This window comes from Schistocerca nitens, chromosome 11 (assembly GCF_023898315.1).
Source record: "Schistocerca nitens isolate TAMUIC-IGC-003100 chromosome 11, iqSchNite1.1, whole genome shotgun sequence".
NCBI lineage: Eukaryota > Metazoa > Arthropoda > Insecta > Orthoptera > Acrididae > Schistocerca > Schistocerca nitens.
Genome location: NC_064624.1, coordinates 19,182,390 through 19,206,936, shown reverse-complemented (window position 1 = coordinate 19,206,936; position 24,547 = coordinate 19,182,390). Strand labels below are relative to the sequence as shown.

The following is a 24,547-nucleotide window of genomic DNA, read 5'->3' as shown; positions in this document are numbered from 1 at the left end:
GAACCACAGGCACATAGACACAGGCAACAGAGCATGCACAATGTCGGCACTAGTACAGTGTATATCCACCTTTCGCAGCAATGCAGGCTGCTATTCTCCCATGGAGACGATCGTAGAGATGCTGGATGTAGTCCTGTGGAACGGCTTGCCATGCCATTTCCACCTGGCGCCTCAGTTGGACCAGCGTTCGTGCTGGACGTGCAGACCGCGTGAGACGACGCTTCATCCAGTCCCAAACATGCTCAATGGGGGACAGATCCGGAGATCTTGCTGGCCAGGGTAGTTGACTTACACCTTCTAGAGCACGTTGGGTGGCACGGGATACATGCGGACGTGCATTGTCCTGTTGGAACAGCAAGTTCCCTTGCCGGTCTAGGAATGGTAGAACGATGGGTTCGATGACGGTTTGGATGTACCGTGCACTATTCAGTGTCCCCTCGACGATCACCAGTGGTGTACGGCCAGTGTAGGAGATCGCTCCCCACACCATGATGCTGGGTGTTGGCCCTGTGTGCCTCGGTCGTATGCAGTCCTGATTGTGGCGCTCACCTGCATGACGCCAAACACGCATACGACCATCATTGGCACCAAGGCAGAAGCGACTCTCATCGCTGAAGACGACACGTCTCCATTCGTCCCTCCATTCACGCCTGTCGCGACACCACTGGAGGCGGGCTGCACGATGCTGGGGCGTGAGCGGAAGACGGCCTAACGGTGTGCGGGACCGTAGCCCAGCTTCATGGAGACGGTTGCGAATGGTCCTCGCCGATACCCCAGGAGCAACAGTGTCCCTAATTTGCTGGGAAGTGGCGGTGCGGTCCCCTACGGCACTGCGTAGGATTCTACGGTCTTGGCGTGCATCCGTGCGTCGCTGCGGTCCGGTCCCAGGTCGACGGGCACGTGCACCTTCCGCCGACCACTGGCGACAACATCGATGTACTGTGGAGACCTCACGCCCCACGTGTTGAGCAATTCGGCGGTACGTCCACCCGGCCTCCCGCATGCCCACTATACGCCCTCGCTCAAAGTCCGTCAACTGCACATACGGTTCACGTCCACGCTGTCGCGGCATGCTACCCGTGTTAAAGACTGCGATGGAGCTCCGTATGCCACGGCAAACTGGCTGACACTGACGGTGGCAGTGCACAAATGCTGTGCAGCTAGCGCCATTCGACGGTCAACACCGCAGTTCCTGGTGTGTCCGCTGTGCCGTGCGTGTGATCATTGCTTGTACAGCCCTCTCGCAGTGTCCGGAGCAAGTATGGTGGGTCTGACACACCAGTGTCAATGTGTTCTTTTTTCCATTTCCAGGAGTGTAGAAATAACATGCAATTAAAAGAACAACCAAACTCATATCTGTAATGCTACCAGCAGTAAAATTTGAAGACATCACACATTATGATTTCTGAACAGACAGAGATTTACAAATTTCCACTTTATTATGATACACGTGTATTTCAGTGTACACTGTTGAAAACATACAATTCAGTTGCCTCAAGTAAACATATTTCATACAATGAGATCTCTGAGCCCCTTGTATTAATTAGAACTGCTTTATCATACAAAACTTTGGGCTCAATACAGGATATATATACACAGTTGGTTTCAATAACAATGTGGGCCATGAGAAATTGATAAGAAGTGCAATAAACACTACTACATGTGTGGCCTCTCTGCAGAATGTGCAGCTTGGTGATTAGTGAAATGGTTTAGCTCAGTGTCATGCTTTTGTAGAGCGTGTATCCCTTGTAAAAAACTGCATTGAACTTCAGTCAGATAGGAAACAATATTTCTACAAAAATCAAATTCCCGACATTTTCCTGTGCTCCAACAACTACATACAATTGCACAGCACTTAAGACTACCAATGCTAACTAAATCTCATCAACAAACACAATATCAGTACAGACTCTAATCAGCATGTATTAGCGAATGCCTTTTAAGCTGACTGGACACAGTAAAGGATTTTCCACAGACGAGACATTTGTGTCGTTTCTCGCCAGTATGTGTTAATATATGCCTTCCGAGATTTCCAGACTCCGCAAATGATTTTCCACAAACATTACATTTGTATGGCCTTTCTCCAGTATGTACTAGTATATGCTGTTTCAGTTCACCAGCCCTTAAGAAACGTTTCGCACAAACTTCACATTTGTAGACTTTTTCAGCAGTATGTATTAATTTGTGTTTCCTGATTCCGTCAGACATACTAAACGTTTTGCCACACAGGTCACACTTGTGTGGCTTCTCACCTGAATGTAGTAGATAATGCTTCTTAAGTCCTGCAGACCTAGTAAACGATTTTCCACACATGCCACATTTGTGTGGACTCTCGCCGGTATGTACTGAGTTGTGCCTCCTCAGGTTACTGCATTGAGTAAAGGATTTGCCACAAGCAGTACACTTGTGTTGCCGATCACCAGTATGTATTAAACGATGCCTGTTGAGATCCCCAGATAATTTAAAACTCTTTCCACAAACATTACATTTATGTGGTCTATTGTCAGTATGTATTAATGACAGTTTCTTCAAGGTACCAGACAAAGTAACGGATGCAGATTTCTTAGCAGCAATCTCCAACTTACGAATAGTCACTCCATGCAGACAATTTTCTTGTAACATGGTTCTTCCAACCTTGCCAACAGCAGATTTCAACCTGAAAATGAGTAGAAGTTAGTAAATATTTATTTAGCTGACGCTGAACATGGACGTTTCAGTAATCAACACCTTCTTGACTGTAACAGATAGTATTTCAGCTATGCACACACAGTTCACATCCATTTACCTTCTCACAAATAAAACAAGACAACAGCATCAAAATGTAAACAAAATAACAGATGAAACTGTGAACAATACTTTTCAGAAATTAATAAGAACTTTCTGTAGCTGTAGTTTTCCTGCTTCAGAATAGATAATGTAGTCATTACATCTACAAGATATTAACCAATGTGAGGTATATTAGTTATATGGAATTCAACATACAGTGTGTACTATAATTTCTGTATAATTTAATTTGTCGACCAATGAATCTAAAATGCATGGACACATAATTCTGTGGATTTGATGAAAAAGTCAAGTATGGTGAGTGTCTTGAACCAACCATAATACAATAAAATTTGTGTTTCATATATTTAGTGTAGGAGAGAAAAAACGAAAGGCATTACTTTCACCCTGCTATCATCGAAGAAATAGATCCTTCTCTAACAGGTAGACTGCTGACATTACACTAATACATTTTACCAATTAGTTGAAATATATGGTAACATCGGAACACAAATTTCGTGAAACTATGACAGCAGTCTGGAAGATGTGGAGTATTATTCAGTTGGAAACCTTGGTATAACCACCAACTGTTGATGCTGGAGGATATGTGGCCTGAACAAAGCTACTTGATGACCTGGTCTAATTACATGGGGTTTCTATATATTCAAGATAAATCACAGTATATTGCTGTAAAATCTGAACAAGAAATTATGCACATCTGTCTATGGCATGTTGCCTCCCATTTCTCTCATGGCTTCGACATCAATGTGCTCAGGGAAGTGAAGTAACATCTACACAACAGACAGACATGAAAATTTACATCTACATGTATACTCTGCAAACTGCTGTAAAGTGTACAGCACCTGTTATTTCACGTTTTGGCACACATTACTGTATTTTACTACTCCAATCGTACATGGTTCACGTGAAGTATGTTTCCTTAAATGCCTATATGCATGCTACAACTTGTCTAATTTAGTCTCGACAGTCCCTAGAGTATGATATGTAGAGGTTGTACTATGTCCTTCGCTTTCTAACTTAATATTTAGCCATGAAGTCCTTTAAGTAGACTTCTGGATGATAGTTGCCATATCTCTTCAAGTACCTGTGAGTTCAGGTTTTCTAAACATTTTGGTGATGCTCTCCCATTGGTCAAAAAACTTGTTAGCATTCTTGATGCCTTGCTTTACACATGTTCAATATCCTTTGCAAATCGTATTTGGTACAGGTCCCAGTGATCATAATACTGATCAATATTCTAGGATCTGACACATGAATGTTTTGACAGCAATCATTCGAGACTAAATGCATTCTTCTGTATTCTACAAAAGACCTGGTGTCTGCCACACACCTTACCCAGCACTGAATCCATGTGATTATTGCATTTCATACCTCCACGAATTGTTACATCTAGGCACTTGCATGAGTTCAGTTTTATGAAACTGGTCTCAGTACACAATTATAGCAACTAACATGGGAGACTATGATTATCCAGGTTACAGCAGGAACATACATAATAAATTGTGAAATCTTCAGTATTATCTCTCTACTATGATTTACTATACTCTGTCAGCTGGCTAGAAGCTTAAAGCTTGGATTTAGTTAAGTTATGTATGATGACATATATCTATTTTTGTCATTCCACAATGTTTGAGTAAGTTCTACAGTGCATTATTGAAAACAATATTTTAAATAGTTGGAGTTGAGCTACAGCTAAGATTAATATGTCACTTTAAAGAGGAAGATCTGTAGTATTTTATTTCACAATAAACTGAAAACCCAAAAATTTCATCATTTTTAGGTTCCGGGTTCCCTTAATGAAATTTGTCCTAAGTAATACATCTATTTTTACAACAAACAGCTCAGTTCATACATACAATACCAGGAACGAAAATGATCTGCACAAGGACTGAAAAGCACTTACTTTAGTTCAAAAAGGGGTCCACTACTCAGGAACACTCATCTTCAATAATTTTCCAGCAAACATAAAAAATTTAGTTACAAGTAAAGATCAGTTTAAAAGGAGCCTGGAAGACTTACTAATGGCCAACTACTCATACTCCATTGACGAATTTTTTAATAGAAACAAATGATGTATTGTATATACTCATACTATTAGTATTGTTATTTCAGCTTAAAAAAATTAAGATGTTCCACATCCACGAGGATCTCCTCAGCACAGATCTATGGAATGAAAAACTAATCTAATCTAATCTCAAAGGAAGCCTCTTGACCTGCACAATGTGGGCATTCACAGGGGGTGGGAGTGCTAGCAGTTGGGAGCTCTAATGTCAGGCACATATTGGAGTGCCTTAGGAGGGGATGAAATCCAGTGTACACCCTATTTGCATACCTGCAGGGATAATTCCAGATATGAAACAAGTGCTGGCAGATGCCATGAAGAGCACTGGTGCAGCCAACTGCAGATGGTCACTTATGTCAGTACCAACAATGTGAATCACTCTGAACCAGAAGAGATTCTCTCTGTGGTTTCGGGCAGCTAGCTGACATGGTAAAGACTGCCAGTCTTACTTGTGGGATGAATACAGAGTTCATCAAATGTAGCATCATCAACAGGATTGATTTCAGAGCTTTGGTAATGAGCCAAATGGAGGTTCTGAATCAGTCTCTCAGATAATTCTGCAAATGTTTAGGTTGCAGATTTCTCAATTTGCGCCATAGAGTGGTGGAGTTTTGAGTTCTGCTTCACAGGTCAGACATCTGCTACATGTACAAGGTGGCTAAATGGATGGCAGGGCTGTATGGAATGGATTGGTCACTTTTTAGTTTATAAGGTCTCAAGAAAGTAGAGAAAGGGCTTCAGTCTTAAATGGTTCAGTATAAACACCAGTACATAATAGACATAGGAACAGTCAGTACTGTCCTTGTAAACTTCATAGCTGCACCAGGAAAGAACCTAACTTCCAAGTGCTAATTGGAAGCACTCAAGTTCAAGCTGGCTCAATCTGGAGACATGATCAGCTGAAATTCTTACACAGGACTTAATGGTGTTCTGAAGGGATAGATTAAATACAGCTGGTGTTGGTACCTTTGTTGCTGTTAGAAGTAGTTTTATGTCATAGGAAAATTGATGTAAATAGTTCCTTTCAGTTAGTATGTTTAGAGTGCAGTCAAACTTCACCTGCAACATCAGTCATCACCACTTGCAGTGCAGTGAATTTACTCTTTTCTGTGCACAATATTTTTTGTTCATTTTGTGTGTATATGACAAGTCATAGAGGCATAATTAGAACTCTGAAAGTTTCATACGCCAAGCTGAAGGAACCTACAGACATGTCACTATTCAGAGGTGATTTCCGAGAAGAGTTTTAATGCCAGGGAGGTGTAGAATCTCTCATTTGTCAGGGCACAAGTTGCCATGCAATAAAGCCTTGCCAGCTACATGTAACATTTGTAGATAATTTGGTCATTTGGCATAGAACTGTTTAGAACCCTATTGCACCATGATCCCACATAAAAAATAGTTTAACCTATTTTGTGTTTGAATTTTATCTGGAGTTTTTTCATTTTTTAAAAAACTGTAATGACAATTGCAGAACACAAAAAATGGCAAACATATGTGCAGCTACTACTGGTGAGTCTGTTGGCACAGTATCAGAACAAGTAAACAAATTATTCGCAGTTAATTTGAAGCAGATAGAATATAGGGAGTAATTATGCAGGCAAGTAGATGCACTGCAAGCTGTTCGGCAGCAAACACAATTGCAATCAACAGAAGTGCAATCAGTGTTGATTTAATATCCCCTTCCATGAAGCCACTAGCAGCCAACTTGATAGTGCCTTTTACTGCGAAAACAATGGGGACTGATAATGTGGTTATTGAGTAGTTGGTGAGACAAGACACATCTGTATATGGTTAATTTATGGTTATTGGGAAAAACTAAAACATACATTATGTACCATGAAACACTAAGTAAGGCAGGGACATTGATGTACCTAGCTGTTGGCCTGCACTTGCAGAAATAGAACAGTACAAGGTTCTTCCAGGGAAAACAGTAGCTTGGCAGAAAAACACAGTGAACCTGGGGAATCCTCCTTGGATCAATGCACAAACATCAGAGCTGATATAGAGCACTGAGGCTAATAGATTCATCTGCATGAAGGTGAAAATAAGACCTCACTTTATTTTTATGGCGTATCCCAACTGACATGTCAGGATAGAGAATCCAATTTAACTGTATAACAAGGCAACTGTATAACTGTATAAGACATGTCGAAACCTACCCTGAAACTTTTTACACAGGAAGAAGGCAACGTACTAAATGCACTGTCAAAATTTTAGCTGCTAAGAGACTGCATGTATTAAAAATAAATAGCTGAAAATTTCCAAATTCATAGCTTGCTAGGCAGTGGCAGAAATGTACACCTCGACTGTTGCTGCACCAACTGCACATATCCAACTACACACACACACACACACACACACACACACACACACACACACACACACACACACACACACACACACACCCCCTATTGTAATTTGTAAAGGGTGTTTCAGGTTACCATTTGTTAAGCATTTCTCTGACACTACAGTGCACAATTACTATTCTCTCGAATTAGCCACTCAAGTAATATCTATCACAAATTATCAGTTGATTTTTGCAGTGTTGATAAGCGTTAACAATACAGATAAAGCTGAATTAATATTTATTGTGTTTTCATAAATCATGCCTGTTAACAGTACCTTTTTTCCTTCCAGTTTCACAGTAACGTGGAATCCAATTAAAGTTCTCAATTTAGCAATGATGAGATATGAAGAACGTGGTTTCCAGCTGAAATCATCTACTTATCATTCCACTGAAAATCAACACATTTTAACCAAAGTGGCTTGCATCATGGTTACAGATTTTAATGAAATTTGGTACAGTTAATACCTGCACTAAATGAAGTTCATACAGCAGGCACTGAAATGTGAAACCCCCAGGGGGCTGAGCACGGCCCTCTCAAAGCTAAAATTTTGCTCTAAAGAAGAGAGAGGGGGGGAAAAAAAAAGAAAAAAGAACATGATACTATGTGTGACCTCCTACCTCCCATACTAAATCAGACACAACCAAAAGGTTGGAATTATTTTGAAAGGTAACACCTTTCCCTTGTAAGAGAAAGCAATAATGTGTTCTAATGGTTCATTGTTCAGAAGTAATACATAGACAAACAACTACACAAGTTATCACGTTTTTGCAAGTTTCCAATATTTCTTATCTCATGTGTGAATGACAGTACTGAAAAAAATATTTGGTGTATATAGAGAGGTGATAAGGCTGAATTCATAAAACAAATTTAGTTGTGTTACTTGCATGCACACGTTGACTTATTGAGTTTTGAAAAATTCTGAAATGGTCGATAATCCCAAGATGCAGTGTGTGCAAGGTCACAACACGCTGCAAATTGCTTCATTATGCAGCTTGTATCTAAGTTTAATTACGCTCAAAATATCTTTGTGTTACTCCAATGCATAACTTTTTTACTGTACTCTTTAACAGCGTGTATGTGTAAATAAGGACAATATTGCAAATGCCACAGAATTTGACACAAGAGGAGACCTATTATTCTGTAACATATTCATTTAAATTAGTAGAAATAATATGTTTCACACTCTGAACACATCAGTCATTATCTAAATAGAAAGTTACAAACGAAGCACATGCACTGAAGATCAGTGCCTTTCCTCACTTAGATTGCTGAAAGTTGTTAAACAACTGGAGTATTTAAATTTCAGTTGCCCTGTCCAGTGCATACTGTCTGCCTGTTCTAGTGTTTCACACAACATTTGGTTTTAGAATGTCTCCGAGTTTCACCTAGCTGACTTCGTTGGTTAAAAACTAAGCTTGAGCTGGTCCAGGTGATGCAGATACTTCACCAAAACATCTTGGTTCTCTTCAGAACAGTCCATAACAAAGGCAAGGTACCACTTAGAATTATAGACACAAATAATATAAAAATATGGCCCGATATCCTGCAATCATACAGCTTGGTATTGTACTGGAGACTGTTGTGCCTCTGCATTGTGTGTGAGATAAGCCATATGATAAAGTGGTGGTAGTCTCTTGTGTTTGGAATTGTCCAGCAGTGATCAAATCTTTCATTCAGTAGCACTGCACTGTTATTTTCAATGTCTTCTGAGGACACACAGAAGAACTAAATACCCTTTATCCCTTGTGACACAAATTCAAAAAGTGCTTGTGCAGTGAGGATTGGGTGATGAAGTGCTTAAAAGACTTCTTCTGGCAGCCAGTCTTTTGACTATCCCTCCAACTCTATCACAGGCACTCTTCCTGTGGCTAGTGGCGAAGAAATGCCACTCAACATCAATTCTGAAGTCCTCAGAATGCAGTGTCAGATTTTTTTAAATTTTTCCAGTGTTTATATTTGAGATGTTGCTCCATCTCAAGAGTAGTGAATTTTTCCTAAGTGTGGCATTGCACCTTTTATATGGTAAATAATGGTTTTCTGATAACAATGTACTGCAGGTATTGAGTGAATGAGAGAGTCATTTACAATGCACATTGTCTTTACAGTTGATGACTCTGACGCTAATTTCAGTAGAGAAACTACGAATGGATGCACTGTAGTCTGGGATTGCTGCCTGTGAAATCCTTGTGCTACATCATGTACAATAAATGAGTAATTCTCAGAAAAATCTCCAATCACAATACACTCTGTTGGGCCAGGTGTTTCTTTCAGTGAATAATGTGTTTTGTTATAAAATTATGACTTTTCAGCAATTCCAGTTTGTTGCAATAATAGTGTACGAAATCAACTGTTTTCACCACTGATATCAATGTACATCTGTTGTGATGAACTACATATACTGGACATTTTCAGCCAAATGCAGTGCTTCTGATTCTGGAACAAGAGCTGAAATACACTGCACTCCAGGGCACTTATCACACTTATAGAAAACACACACACACACACACAGCATGGGTTCCATGACCACCCGCGAGTATACACCATTTGGAAAGCAACTGTGCACATTTCGAGAAACCAGTTTTATAAGTGGGTAACTTCTCTTTGAAGGCCGCATACAGCTCCTTCAGATTCACTAAAGCAATGTGTTTCTCCTTGTATTCTTTAACCCTTTGACTACTGGAGGCGCACCATCCACTTGGCACACTGAGGCATCCTGGCCTGTGGCCTAATCCGGCTACCTGCGTGCCTGCCACTGGAAGCTGCCGCTGGGACCGGATCGGCCCAGGCTGCCTAACCCGCCCTGTACTGAATACTTCTCGGCTGATGACTTGATCAGAGCCAGCATGAATTTTTGGCGATTTTTGCAAAGAAATCAAATTTGGTCGTTTGTACAACTTCACGCATTTTTTTAAGAATACTAATGAAAAGGATTTTACTAGGCATCTTGAGCCAGAAAATTGTAGGTAAATCGGCCAAAAATAGGCACCAGAAAAAATTTCCAATTTGTCTTCTTGCATGTCCTGAACTAAGGCTATGACGAACGTGAAACTTGCCATGTAGTAACCTAACAACACAAGGTTCTTAAATATAAAGTTTCATTTCCGTAGCACTTTCCAGTACTGAAAGAATTAAGCGCAAAATTGAAGATAAAAACGTCAAAAATGCAGTATTTTCGTTCCGATTTTCCTAAAAAGCTATGCTCTGTAAAACATACCAAGTTTTATAACTGGAATGAAAGTTGGGCGCGAAAATCAGGCCCGAAAACAATGTAAACTTCGGATTTGCATACCTAGTAGAGTGAATGCATGATGAAAATGAAATTTAGAGTGCAATAATATATTGACAGCACAACGATAAGGAATAAAAATTTTTGTTCCCCTACTATTTTCCAATAATCTACAAATTAGTCGAAAAGATGTTGATTTTTATAAAAAGATGAAAGCAGGGTATATTCGATACTTCTTACAAATACCATTTTCTATTAATGCTTCAAAGCCAGTCTCATTCAGACAACAAATTTTAAGCCTCCCACCCTCCCGAGAACAATGAATTTAATTTCCAATATTGGCTAACAACAGAGGCAAAGTAACAAGAAAAATTGCACTGAGAACAGAGTGTTAACTTTGGCATGTTGTTTCTCGTTAATCAGAGGCTTTTAAATCAGTTATGGAAAACAGGTTTTGCACAAGTAGAACGAATGTGATCTATATTTGTACTACTAAGGATAAAAGAATATAACTGCCCATGTTACGTGTTAATAATTTAAATGTATCGTGTACAGATTAATGTATGGGTTTTGTTATACTGGCGCAACGTACTTGGTGTAATTACATTTGCCACAGTACAGATATTGCGCCATCTCAATCACCAAGTTCATTCATTTGCCAGTAAACTGCTACATATGAAGAAGTCAGGCTTCGTTTAAATAATCTTACGCCTGTTGCATCTATTTCCCATCCTTCTTTTCCATCCGGGCTTTGAACGGGCACTGGCGAAGCTAAAAATAGATTTATATATTTTTTTACATTTTTGCCCTTTTTAGTAATTCATTCAGAAGCGTCTATAAATTTTCTCAGATTTAGTTCCCAATGATTAGTAATGCTTCATTGTGTGATAAGTCTCAAAGCAGGGTGCAATACATAATGGAAAGTTGCAAGTTTTGCATTGGAATCTAGTTTCCCGGCGCACTTTCTGTTTCGTGCAAACCACGCATCTGCGCATTGGCGTACTTTTCTGCGAATGTTCACTCACAATAACAGCCAGAAATGTCTCCTTCTGAAACACAGATGATTCTCGCCATCGTAGCGCCTTCCCCTACCAGCTTCTTTCCGATCTGTAGCATATTTTTCTGCAATCTCCCTTACGAGAGAAAGGTGAAACTTTGCGAGTGCCAGTTTTCGCCCTGTTACCGACTGGTGGAGAGCATTAGCATTTAGAATGAACAAAAAAAAAATCTTGTACCATTTCACAGTCTTATGCACTGATCCCATTGAACTCAGTAACATGTCACAACGTTCAAAACGGTCAACTGCAACCATACTCGAACTGTAATCTACAATGCATTGCGGTTTCTTTATTTTTTCGCCAAATTTTCAGTCAGTCTTCTCTGTTTCAACCGTTTGTGTTGTGTGACTTGCGGTCAACATGCACACCTCTCTCTTATCACACCAATTGATAGCAAGGACCTTGTCAATAGACTTAAACTCAGTTTCTCGTCGTTTTAATTTCTGTTGCAGTTTTGGCATGTTGCGCCTATTCTTACAAACAGTACCACATGCGGTTGTTCCATGGTTGTGAAGCCAGAGGAACAGGTCCGCGCTGGAGTACCAATTATCGACGTTAGAATATGACCCCGTTCCAAATACGGTCCCATAATAGTTGCCACTACATCGCCACTTTTTCCCAAATTGTGGAACCCAATTTCTGTTGTTGCTCCTGTACATACAATAAAATCCAAAATATACCCACTCTGACAGTCACTCAGTGCAAATGTCTTTTTTCGAATCTACTTCACTTGGTTGGAATAAACTGTTTAATAGACAATCGTCCTTTGAACAGCAACAGACCTTCATCTATACAAAGCCTGTGATGTAGGCGAAATGAATTATGAAACGTCTTACGAACTTTGTCAACAATCGTCCTAATTTTAAACAGACTGTCACCCCCAGCAATCGCAGAGTTATCACTGAAGTGTATCATTCTCAGAAATAGATAAAAACGATCTTGGGACATAATTTCGCTGAAAACTGGTTTGTTCAAAAGTGTATCTCTGGACCAGTAATCACTTAATTTCAACTTCTTAACTTGCGCCATTAGAAGGCAAATAGAAACAAAACAATACATTTCCACAAATCCAGTGTCTTTCCACTTTGACAGTCGAGAATTCACAGATTCTGTAGTATTTTCTCTGGTGTAAACGTAAAAACGATTTGTTTCGTCTGCAATAAATTGCAACTGTTCTTGAGATATAAAATGAAAGAATGCTTGGGTCAGTATCTAATTGACGTAGTCCTGACTGCCTACAGTAAGAGAGTTTATGGCACTCCTGTCCTATTACTGCACCAAGAAACATTTCTCCATGTCATCCACACACTGATCATGCACTTCACGACTCACTTCCATATTGAACTGTAGTATCATGCACACTCCTCATAAGATGATCCAATACTGTGCACAATGACAGCAAAGTTGTGATTGGATGGTGATGGTGGACCAATTAGGATTCCTGGGCTGGCAGAACTGTATTACAGGTAGTGTGTTAGGTTGCTGTCTGTACATAAATAGAATAAATTATTATTACATGTATCAGGCTTTCCACAAGTGATGGATGGCACATTTGGAGTTAGGGAAATCAAAATAAAATGTTTAATTTAAATCCTTGATTTCTTTAGCTGAAATTCAAACATTTATTATTTGATAGACAAGATTAATGGAAAATTTCAGTAATTCACCATTATTTTTGTCTGCAGTTTTGACCAACAGTTCTGGATTAACACCATAAAAATAAAACAGAGTGAAAAATTAAAAATTAAAAATTGAATTTAACTGAATGTACTTTGGACACTTCAGAAAACATCCCTGAAAGATAGCAGTGTCTTGGTTTGATGCTCTGGAGGATATATTTTAACTTAATTATCTCATATAAATTGTCCCATCCATCACAAGTAGCATGTGCAATCCATCACAGTGTTAATCCACCATAGTGCTTATGTATGAAAAACCAATTTGAATTAAAATGTAACTTACAGAATGTAGTGTCGGCAGACTTGCCAACACTACGCACACTAATTGAAAGAGGCGGCCAAGATGCACGCGCTAACTCACGAAGGATGGAGTGAGGTCTGAAACAGGAGACTTGATGAATGCTATAAAGAAAAGTACGTATCTTCTGGACTACTTAACTTTTAATCCTTCCTTTGTATACATCGTTCTTTATGAGACATCTGGAGATTGTGGCGATACAAGTGCGACTCTTTAGATACAAGCTATCTAAGGCTAATGGCGCCTTGCTAGGTAGTAGACATGAACTTAGCTGAAGGCTATTCTACTGTCTCTCGGCAAATGAGAGCAAAGGCTTCGTCCGTATAGTTGCTAGCAACGTCGTCGTACAACTGGGGCCGAGTTCTCGTACGTCTCTCGAGACCTGCCATGTGGTGGCGCTCGGTCTGCGATCACACAGTGGCGACACGCGGGTCCGACATGTACTAATGGATCGCGGCCGATTTAAGCTACCACCTAGCAAGTGTGGTGTCTGGCAGTGACACCACACAGAATTAAGTAAATCTTGAGCATGACTCAATGAAATGAAATTCTTTCTTTACCATCAAAAACCAATGCACGATTTTTGTGACAGATGGGAGAGCTTTCACTGTAAAAAAGAAATTAATGCAAAATAATTTGGTGATGCCTACTAGTCTCCTGATTTTCTAGCTATGCTACTGACAACAAGCTTAATAATGAACTGTTTGTCAATAATGGTGTGAAATCATTGCCATCTTGACAACCTATTGTTTACCACTACCACTCATAACTGTAATTTCTCTAAGATGATGGCGATAAATGAAAGTAGAAAAAAGTTGCAGAATATTTCTATTCTCTACATATAATTTCAGTGGCTTAGGATTTCACTTAAACTATTCACAGTCATGACTTTCACATTTTTAACTTTCACTCATAGGTTTATTCACTCATGGAATGCCTAGTATAATATGTGGTGTATCAGTTGTTAAATGACTTACAATAAATGGGAGCAACACAAAGATATTTTGGGGGTAATTAGACTTAGATACAAGCTACATAACGATGGAATTTGCAGCACGCTGTGACCTTGCACACACTGCATATGTGGATGTCCCAAATAGTGATTTTCGACAATTTCAGAATTTTCAAAATCCAAAAAGTGAAAGAGTGTGTGCAAGTAACACAACCAAACTCGTTTTAAGAATTCAGCCTTATCACCTCTCTATACACACCAAATGTTGTTTCAGTACTATCATTCCAGATGAGATAAAAAAATATTGGAAACTTGTTAAAATGTGATAACTTGTGTAGCTGTTTGTCTTTGTATTACTTCTGAACCAAGAACCATTACAACACATTATTGCTTTCTCCTATGAGGGAAAGGTGTTACCTTTCAAATAAGCCCAACCTTTTGGTTGTATCTGATTTAGTACAGGAGCTAGGAGGTCACACATGATAGTATTATTATTATTATTATTATTATTATTATTATTATTTTGTAAAAAAGGCCAAAATTGTAGCTTTGGGAGAGCCTAGCTCAGCTCCCCAGGGGTTTCACATTTCAATACCTGAGTTATGAACTTACTTTAGTGCAGGTATTAACTGTACCACATTTTATTAAAATCTGTAACCATGATGCAATCCTCATCTGATGATTTCCAATAGAATGATCCCTACTTCTCCTGAGGTCTTACATATGTGTCATTTGTTAGTTGATTTCCTTGACATTCATTCGAGTGATATCGACATTTCGAATTGTGAATACATTACAAGAAATAGGAAATATCTGTGAGGATTCCATGAAATATGGTTCATGTAACATCAGTTGTGCTAGTATCAGTTCTGAAGAAGAGGACCTTCCAATCAAAACTGCATACTGCAACAGCTCTCTGCGACAAAGAAGAGCCAGAGAAATATTGATTAAATGAAAGAAGGGAAAAAATGCATGAAGTTATGTAGTGTGCAAAGGCGTTCCATTTCATAAATTGGAGCATGAATTGTACAAATGGAAGAATGAATTAAATGAAGTAAGGAAGATGTGCCAAACGGAAATGGAGATCTACGAGACTGGGTCCTCCGAATTGCATCTGACATGAAAATTGCTAATTTCCAGGCTTTATCGACATGGCTACACAAGTTCAAGAAATTGTACAGAATAGGAAGTCGCAAAATTACCAAGTTTATGACACATAAACGTGTAGAGCAGCTGCCAGCAATGAATAGTGCTATAGAGAAATTCATAGCTGATGTAAAGACGAAACTTGTTGTTACCCCCCACAACTGCTGTTTATAATGCTGATCAGTCAGGTTTCGTGAAAGAACTGCATGCTCACTTTACTTAATCATTCCTGGGTTAAAAAAGACATGGAGTTGATTGCCCAATCAATGAATGCAATGACACATTCATATACGATAATGCCAGTGATAAGTATGAGTGGTTTACTGTTTCCACAGCCGTATATCTATCTTCAAAAACTGCTAGGCAAATTAGGACTGAACATAAAAAATTGAGTGTTTAGTTGCAAAAATCTTGTAATTGACACAAATCTAAATCTGGAAAAATGGGAAAGACTAATTTTCAACATCTCGTTTGAAACGTATTCCTACCAGCTGCAGAAACTGATTCATTGCTTTTGTTGGATTCTTGGTGTCGACATAATGATGCCTCTGTTTTCGTGGAGGATGACAAAAAATCTGTAGATGTAATGTGGATTCAACCTGGAACTAACAGTGTGATTCAACCTCTCAACAAAGACATTGGAAAGCATTTTTCAGGAAATTATCAGACAACATAATTTCCAATACCTCTCTCTCACTTTAGGTTTATGAGTTGAACAGTATTCTTAAGCTCCAGTCATTTGTGTATTACCAAGTTTCTTCGCCATTCTTTATGAATTGTATCAAGTATGTCTGGTATGCAGCGCAGTATGCAGAACAACGGCTCTAAACATTTCTGACTCCATCCCAGTTCTGTCTAAATAAAACTAGTGGTTACTGTGAAGTGCATGACTGCATCAATTTTACCTTTGTCTGGTGTGCCTGATGAAAGAAAAATGTTTGTTTTTGTCATTCAATAGACACTGCATTTTTGTGATGACTACAGGGAATAAATAAAGAACTGTTTCACCGTTAGCCAAATATACACTATTCAAACATTATTATAAGGAGTGGCCTACAGGAATTGTTATAAAATGTAGTACGGGAAGACACAGTTCATTTCAACAAATTACAAGTCCTCATTGATAGAAGTCATCTGCGACATCAGACACTGCCATGATTTTGTTTTCTCTGCTAGCCACTTTTATCAGAATTACATGTGCAAGAATTGAACTGTCAATATGAAGTTATTCAAAAAAAGTTTTGTATAGTTTAAGCCAGGTTTTCACTGGAGCAAACAAGCTAACAAGCATGCGAAAAAGAGAATTCTGTCTGGTGTACCCAGTAGGCCTCTTGCAGATCTTTCAACTGGACAGCAAGGCAGCTACTTTGTGTCCCTAACCTCCCCCAGTTACCTAATTGGAGAACGGAGACTTGCTGTTTAATGTGGAATCCGAACCACATGTCTTTCATGGCTACTCCAACATCTGTGAGAAGTGAAAGCTCAGTGAAAAATCATAGAGAAAAAGTTGTGGCCTGAATGGGATTTGATCCCCTGCTCTCTGGATTATGAAGAGCATGCCATGCCACTACAGGATTTTTGTTTTAGAAAAAAAAAGAAAAACAAAAAATAATATGACTACTACACCTTACATGCATAGCAGAACCGCTAGCTGTGTCACCTCTTGAGGTGATGCTCGACATCGGTAATTAACGTTCTGTTTATAAATTTCCCCTCAATGGTAATGAGAAACCTGCAAAAAATGGCAACTGACTTACAAGGAAAATTTTGGACCAGTGCTCAGGAGAGATGGAGATGTAATTCTGTGTAAAGTGTAACATCTCCAAGTACGTCACACTTACGTATAAATTGAGACACCTAAATTCTTCCTTCCCTGTGGCATTTTGCATACTCCACAAAGAACAGTGCACTCACCATGCAATATAATGCTCACTGAACAGCAAAGTTTCGCATTGTGGCTTTAACAAGATAGAGTGGTATCCTGTATGCCAAATATTACCTCTAAAAACTGCTAACACAGCATTCACAGGCAATGTTCGCTACCTCATGTTCTTTCCGTTCCCTCTAGTATAAACGATTCTACCCATATACAAGTGAATAGTAGTAAATTTCCTGCATATGCTCATTTGCACTTGTTTACTTCCATTCACTCCATTGTAAACCAGGCTTTAGGTGCTTAAAATTGGTGTCTGTGAACTCAGGATAATGCCGCTATGCAGCGCTGTGTGGGTGATTCGCTGATCCACATGCTAGGCAGTACAAACTGCTATTATAAGCTGTTCTTCACATAGCAAGAATGTGTAAAGTCAACATTTTTTACAAAATAATTGCAGTGCCTTTTAGCAGCTAAAATTTTGGCAGTACGTTTCTTTCATTGTCTTCTTCCCGTGTAAAAAAATTTCTGGGTAGGTTTCAACATGTCTTATTGGACTATTCCCTGCAAGACTATAAGAATAGCCACACAGTTAGGGGAAATGGATATTGCTACAAAAGATGTAGTAACCATTGGGTCTTTACCTCTGAAATAAAATGTTACAGGTGTGCATTTAAGGACCATCTGAGGAATTAATGTTATGAGCGATAGTGCCACGAGTGTGGTCGAGTCAGGCAAAGCACAAAAATGTAGAAACAAGAAACGGGTAAGGGGTGGAGGGGTGGTAGGGGAGAGAAGAGGACAGCATTGCCAGAGAAAAGCGTTCTCAGTATGCAGTAGGACATAATACTGCACAGATGTAAGCAAAAATGGAATGCTGCTCGTCAGGCTTAGTTAAGGGACACTTTGCATACAGTTTTAGCAAACACAACTGTGCACCTGTCAATCATTAGTCTGGACCCCTTGCACACAAAGATATTGTATCTGCATGTAAAGGTTACATGGGTGGGTGACAGTGACAGTCATTTGGGGGACAACACTTCAGCACTGGAGCTAATGGTTTTCTTAACCATTTGGAATTGTTGCCACTTGTTGGTGAAAGGTGATTTGCAATTATTGAACTGGGATTCCTTGGTGAGCATTATGCTAAAAGCATTCTTTTGCAGTATACTTTTGAACTATGTGGAACCTTGTTCCATTGGGAGCTACAACTGCACGCAAGACAATGTTGGAAGGTGAACTGATCATCAAGGATTTTTCAACTGAAGTGCAAACATGTACAGTAAGGATAGGTTCCCATGATAATGTATCATCAGGAACATGGAAGTTAGTTTTATTACTGTAGGTACCAATTTACCACAAGAAGTATTGTAATGGACTCACTAGAGAGTAATGTAGAACTGGATACAATGTATTGTTCTGTCAACAGAAGAGTAGTGAACATTAGTAATACAATCATTGAGTTTATCGTTCCTGTTAGCCTAGATAATTTTGGCTTGGATGAGATTAATCTGCCAAAGATCTTAATGATTGCTACTTTAGATGTTTTGGGTAAAGAACATATTGAAACTATTACTGCATCTGTGTTATGCATAAAATGAATAACTTACAAGGGAGTGATCAACAAGTGATGGGAGCTTTACTATTACAATTCATTGATTTGTTTAGTAAAAATGGTCCATTACCAACAACACCTGTTACTCAACATTATACACACATGGGCATAATACTCCAGTTTATAGGAAGTTATCCCCTGTCCCAAAGTATCTCCAGGCTCCAATGGAAGAATTCATTGACCACCAACTTGCAGATGGAACAACAGAACATTGTGATACTCCATGGGGTGCATGTGTGGTCACTGTTCTGAAAAAAATCACTGTATGGTACTAAGAAAACACAGATTCTGTTGCAATTATCGATACCCGAGTGCAAAAACTGTTGCTGACACATATATACATCCTCAATATTATGGACACATTGCATAAGTTATTTTTCAATGAGATGGGCCTATGAAGTGGATATTACCAGCTAGTCATAGTCACAGGCAAAATCTGTCTTCATAACATAGGACCACTATCTCTATCATGGAACATGATGCTGACTCAATAACACACAAGCTATGTTCCACAAATTGTTAGACAGAGTACTTCATGGATTGAAGCTTAAGAAATGTAGGGTATACACTGTCCAGTCACATTAATGTGACCCCCTATCAAAAGCATGACTATCAACCTTCTGCAGTGCGGACAACTGTGAGATGTGAAGGAAGAGAGTCAATGAGGTTCTAGAAGGTACCATCACAGATGTCATGGCCAGCTGTGCTAGTTTTATCAGCTGAGGATCCTTGACATGACAAACCCGATCGAGGTGCTTTCACAGATTCTCAACTGTGTTTAAATCTGGGGAGTTTGGTTGACAGAGGAATATGGTAAATTCAACCTAGTGCCATTGAAACACACACATACACTGTGAGCTGTATGACATGTTGCATTGTTCTGCTGGTAGACACCATCGTGCCAAGGGAAAACAAACTGCATGTAGGATTGGACATGGTCCCACAGATAGATGCTTACTTGTAATGACCCACTGAGTCTTTCACAGTGACAAAATTGCCCAGTGAATGTCAGGAAAACATTCCCCAGACCGTAATCCCCCTTCATCTGATCTGGACCCTTCCAATGATTGTTGCAGGGTTTTTGCATTCAGTCATTTCATGCTGTACACATCTAACAGTCATCTGTCCAATGGAGCATTAAATGTGATTCATCTGAAAAGACCATCTGTCGCCACTAGGTACACTTCCATTTGTGATACTGTGTGCAAATTTCAGCTGTCATCACCAGAGAATGGCAGTCAGCATATAACGTATTCATGACATATAACTGCTGCTACCACCAGAAGTGTATAGGGAGTTCATTCCCACACACACAAAACTTCACGACACACAGAACACGAGGGATCATCAATTACTTACGAGGCAATGTAGGATGAGCAAATCCAGTATCAAATAACATCCCAGTCGCAATTTGGTACGTAATTCGATGGTCCATCTACAGTAGATGGTTGCCTAATGGGTGATGGACACATTTCACTTCCTTGTTTCAGACTATTTATGTCAACTGTCCTGCTCTATCTCCTGCCACTCCCACACAATTTATGCATCTCTGGAACAATTATTTTATTCTCAACCAAATCTGATTTACTGTTACATAATTTTATCATAAATAAAGAGCATCATCTTTTCCCCTTCATTCTCAGTGGAACAGAAAACAAACACACACACACACACACACACACACACACACACAGAGTTACTAATGATATATTTAAGTGTGTGAATATTTTGGAAAATTCTCAGTTAATTTGCTACAGACATGATGATAGACTGCCTCCATATCCAAATTATTAGCACTGCTGACTTTGGTGCAGTAGGATCTTGGTTCAATTCTGGTACCACTTCAGATTTTTTTTTCTGAGGCAACGAGATTTGGTACAAGTTCCGCTCAGCTCTAGTGGGGCCAAATGAGGAAATGCTTGAATAAATAAGCACCGGCATCATCAGGATCCCTCCATTGGGAATAACAGCTGGAAGGATTGGCGACATGCTGATCGCATGTCTCATAATCATAGATCACTCCTCGTACTGCCTTGTAGACAGATGTCAGCCAATCCGAACAGGCCTAAGCTGTAATCCATGAGTAGTGTTTATGTTTACCAATACATGATGACATCTGTATGCGTTATGTCATGAAATAATAGAAATGATCTTTGATGAGGGATATAAGAAGATAAGGTACATATGAAACACCACGTAAATCTCAAGTGGGTTTCTGATACTGAAAATTTCGTTAAATGTGTTTAAAACAATTGTGTATCTCTCTTCACATAGGATGTAAATTGGGTGTGGCAATACTTATCAAAAATAACCACACACTAAATAATGAATACCTTACCGTGTACTGCCTGGTGTACACCCTTCTGGAGCTACCTCCTGAAATATTTCATAGTTGTATTATGCAACGAATTAAAAAAAATATAAGTAAGCAAAGAAGTAATATCAACAACATTCTACTAACTACACTGAGACATTTGTTAACACTGGAATGTTTCCTGTTGTAAAATGTGGAAAAAGTAGTACAATTTGTAGCGAACCGTCTGCAACAGGTATACAGAACATATATAAAATTTATTCCAGTACAGATACACAAAAAAAGCAGTACATGACAAATGTCTCAGAGACTAAGCAAAGAGAAGTGTTTTCTCATTGTGAATGAGAAATTATGCTTTCAGATCTGCTTGGAGATGAATTTCATCAGTGAGTCAGCAATAATTTCTGGTGGTTGATATCTCATATGATTACCTTTTCGCAGCTGGGGTTCACAGATATGTCGCCATTTTTGACTGTAAATTATTTATATTTGCAACCCACTATAGCAATTTTCACTGTAGACTATTATCACATGGAAATAATTATGCTTAGTGCATGACACAACCTAAAATCATCTGACATATATGCACGTCTTCATCACATCTTTGTGATGTATCTTTAATTTTGATGTTGCCTATATGCATCACATCAAATCACCACCTATGTACAATATATACGATTTTTCATGTATACAATGTACAGAAGTAGTAATTTCATGCAATTCATGTAAAAGATGTTAACATTGGTAAAGCTGAAGACCCAACAAATGGATGTGATGACACCCTGCATATACGACAGATGATTTCTAGGATCTGACATGTGCTTACGTACAATTATTTCCATGTGATAATAGTTACATGACCAAAATTGAAATAGTATGTTGCACAATTCCACAATTAACAGTCAAAGACAAACACGATGTGATTTATTAGATTCAAATGCATTGAAACTTACAGATGGCAATTTAGGACGAGGTGCCACCACATGATTAACTCATTGAATTAGTACCCCATTTGTATGAAATAATGGAATCAAGAAAGGCTATCACAGCTTCCAGGGTAAATCTACAATACAGCTTGCTCTAGTATGAAATATCCTGTCACATTAAAACTGTTGCCAGATGGCAAAATAAAAGGTTCAAGATCTCAGTCCCAGTTCAGAAAAAACTTTTGCCCAAAAGTGTCAACTTCATGACTGCACAATGTCACACAAATGGAAGCTATTCTTCAAAATTTGATCCACACATCACAATCACTACCCAATATTATTGACTGTAGCTTTGTGCAGCTTAATAAATGGTCCACTCTGGAAGACATTCTCCTTCTCTGTAAATCTGACATTATTATAGTTACTGAATAATGATGTGTACCACCATGAAACAAATGAAGAAAAACACACATTCTATAATCCTGTATGTAATACTTAGATATGCACCACTGCAACAGACTGCTGATGCACTACACTTTGGATATTCCACCAACAGCTTCTGCATGGGCTGGCCACCAGATGCTGCCTGTAGTGAGCTACACAACTTTGGCACATGGCAAGCATCTACCATGCTGTCTACTCCAGACCTAATGATAAGCACAGTGCAGCAGGAACTTGCTCTCATATTGTGCTCATATTTAATGTCAGTAACTGCTTGCATCAGTACCTGAAATGTTCCTATGTCATAAACTTTTATTTGCTTGTATGTGGAAGAAGAATAAACTTTGCTTCATAGTGGCCACACTGTTGTTTGCATCTTGCAGTATGATACAACTGGTGATGAGTGTGGTGTTCATTTCTCCCCGTAAGCAGCAGCAGGCTCATATGGCTGTTATCATGAACCTGTCAGCCACAGTGACTAGGAAGGCATCCAAGCCATCAGCATACCCACTGCATTTTCCCCCTTATGACAATGTGGCCAAGGACTGGGAGGTTTACATGAAGTGTCTTTGGCAACACATTCTTGCTTTTGGTTCCACTAATACAAACATGTGGAAGGCTTGCTTTCTATCTTTCTAAGATTTATCCTCAGGCCTAACAGCTGTCGTGCCAGTTCGCCCCACTCCAGGAATCTGTGTTACTTTCATTTCATAAAATGTGAAGTAGTTGTCAAATTATCTCCATAAATGAAAATGTCAATAAAGTTCTATTGTCACAAACAGCCACATCAGTCCTACCAGGCTTGCACAGCAGAACTCCACAGCCTCAATCGCAAATGTCAGTGTGTTACCTATGCTCATTATGAATCCTATGCTGATTCCATGGTCTGCAAAGCCATCATTCAGTTGGCTCCTGATAAGGAAGCAAATCAGCAAGCACTACAGTACAAGAATCCATCTTTAACTGAAGTGTTAAATACTGGTCAATTTTCTGAGGCATCTTGTGCTGCTGATGATCAGATTGTGGCTTGTGTTTTTGATAGTGGATGAGGCTGGCACCACAAATTTGTTTGGCCAGTGTGCTTCCAATGCTTCTTGTTTTTCTATTTTATAAATGGTGCACTTCACTGCCCACCTGGTTCCTTACCAATAGTTAGACTTTCTGTGTTCTGAGTTCTCATCTCTTTTCTTGAATGGTGTAGGTTGCGCCAGCAATTTTGCAGCTTATGTTACCCTGAAACCTTCCCAGTGGCTTTGTGCAATCAAGTGAAATCAGAAATGGACAGGCTGATATCACTGAGGTCATACAGCCTATTACATCAAGTTAGTGGTCTACACCCAACAGGACTTTAAAAAACTGTATGGTCAGCTTTGTCTCTGCAGTGACTTTAAAGTTTCACTTGACACTCAATCTCTCATTAACACCAACCCTTAGCCCTGTCTGAAGAAGTTAGTGGCTTTTCTCTCTTTTATAAACAGCTCTTTGTGATTAACACATCCTTTGGGTTGTACCAATATCAGCAACACCTATCCAGCATGACTAGCACCCTAACAATTTTTCAGTGTGTTTTTTTTCTCTTTTGAACAGCTGACGTCTGTTTGTGGGGTGCAACAACTTTCTCAATGACATCATCAGGATGGGTGTATCCATGGGGGTGGATTTACATAACTTACACACCTTGGTCTTATATACCACAGAATTGAAATGCAACTCGGCCAAGTCACGTTTTCTTCAGCCATCCATTGTATGTGGGGTTTGAGACTTCTTGGGACGGTGTTAAGCCTTTATGCCATTATGTCAGCACAGTCACAGCTCTGCCTCC

General features: G+C 39.3%; 1 protein-coding gene across 5 annotated transcripts in view; it reads right to left on the bottom strand.

Moving 5' to 3' along the window:
* Window positions 1-1,475: 1,475 nt before the first annotated feature.
* LOC126213256 (zinc finger protein 253-like) overlaps window positions 1,476-24,547 on the bottom strand; it is a 167,790-nt gene continuing 144,718 nt past the window's right edge. For all 5 annotated transcript variants that reach the window (XM_049940907.1, XM_049940910.1, XM_049940909.1 and 2 more), the window contains 2 exons: window positions 21,383-21,420; window positions 1,476-2,656 (listed from right to left, as the gene is read on the bottom strand). In XM_049940907.1, the coding sequence (XP_049796864.1) occupies window positions 1,912-2,656; window positions 21,383-21,420 (783 nt within the window). In that variant the 3' untranslated portion in view covers window positions 1,476-1,911. The remainder of the gene's footprint in view (window positions 2,657-21,382; window positions 21,421-24,547) is intronic.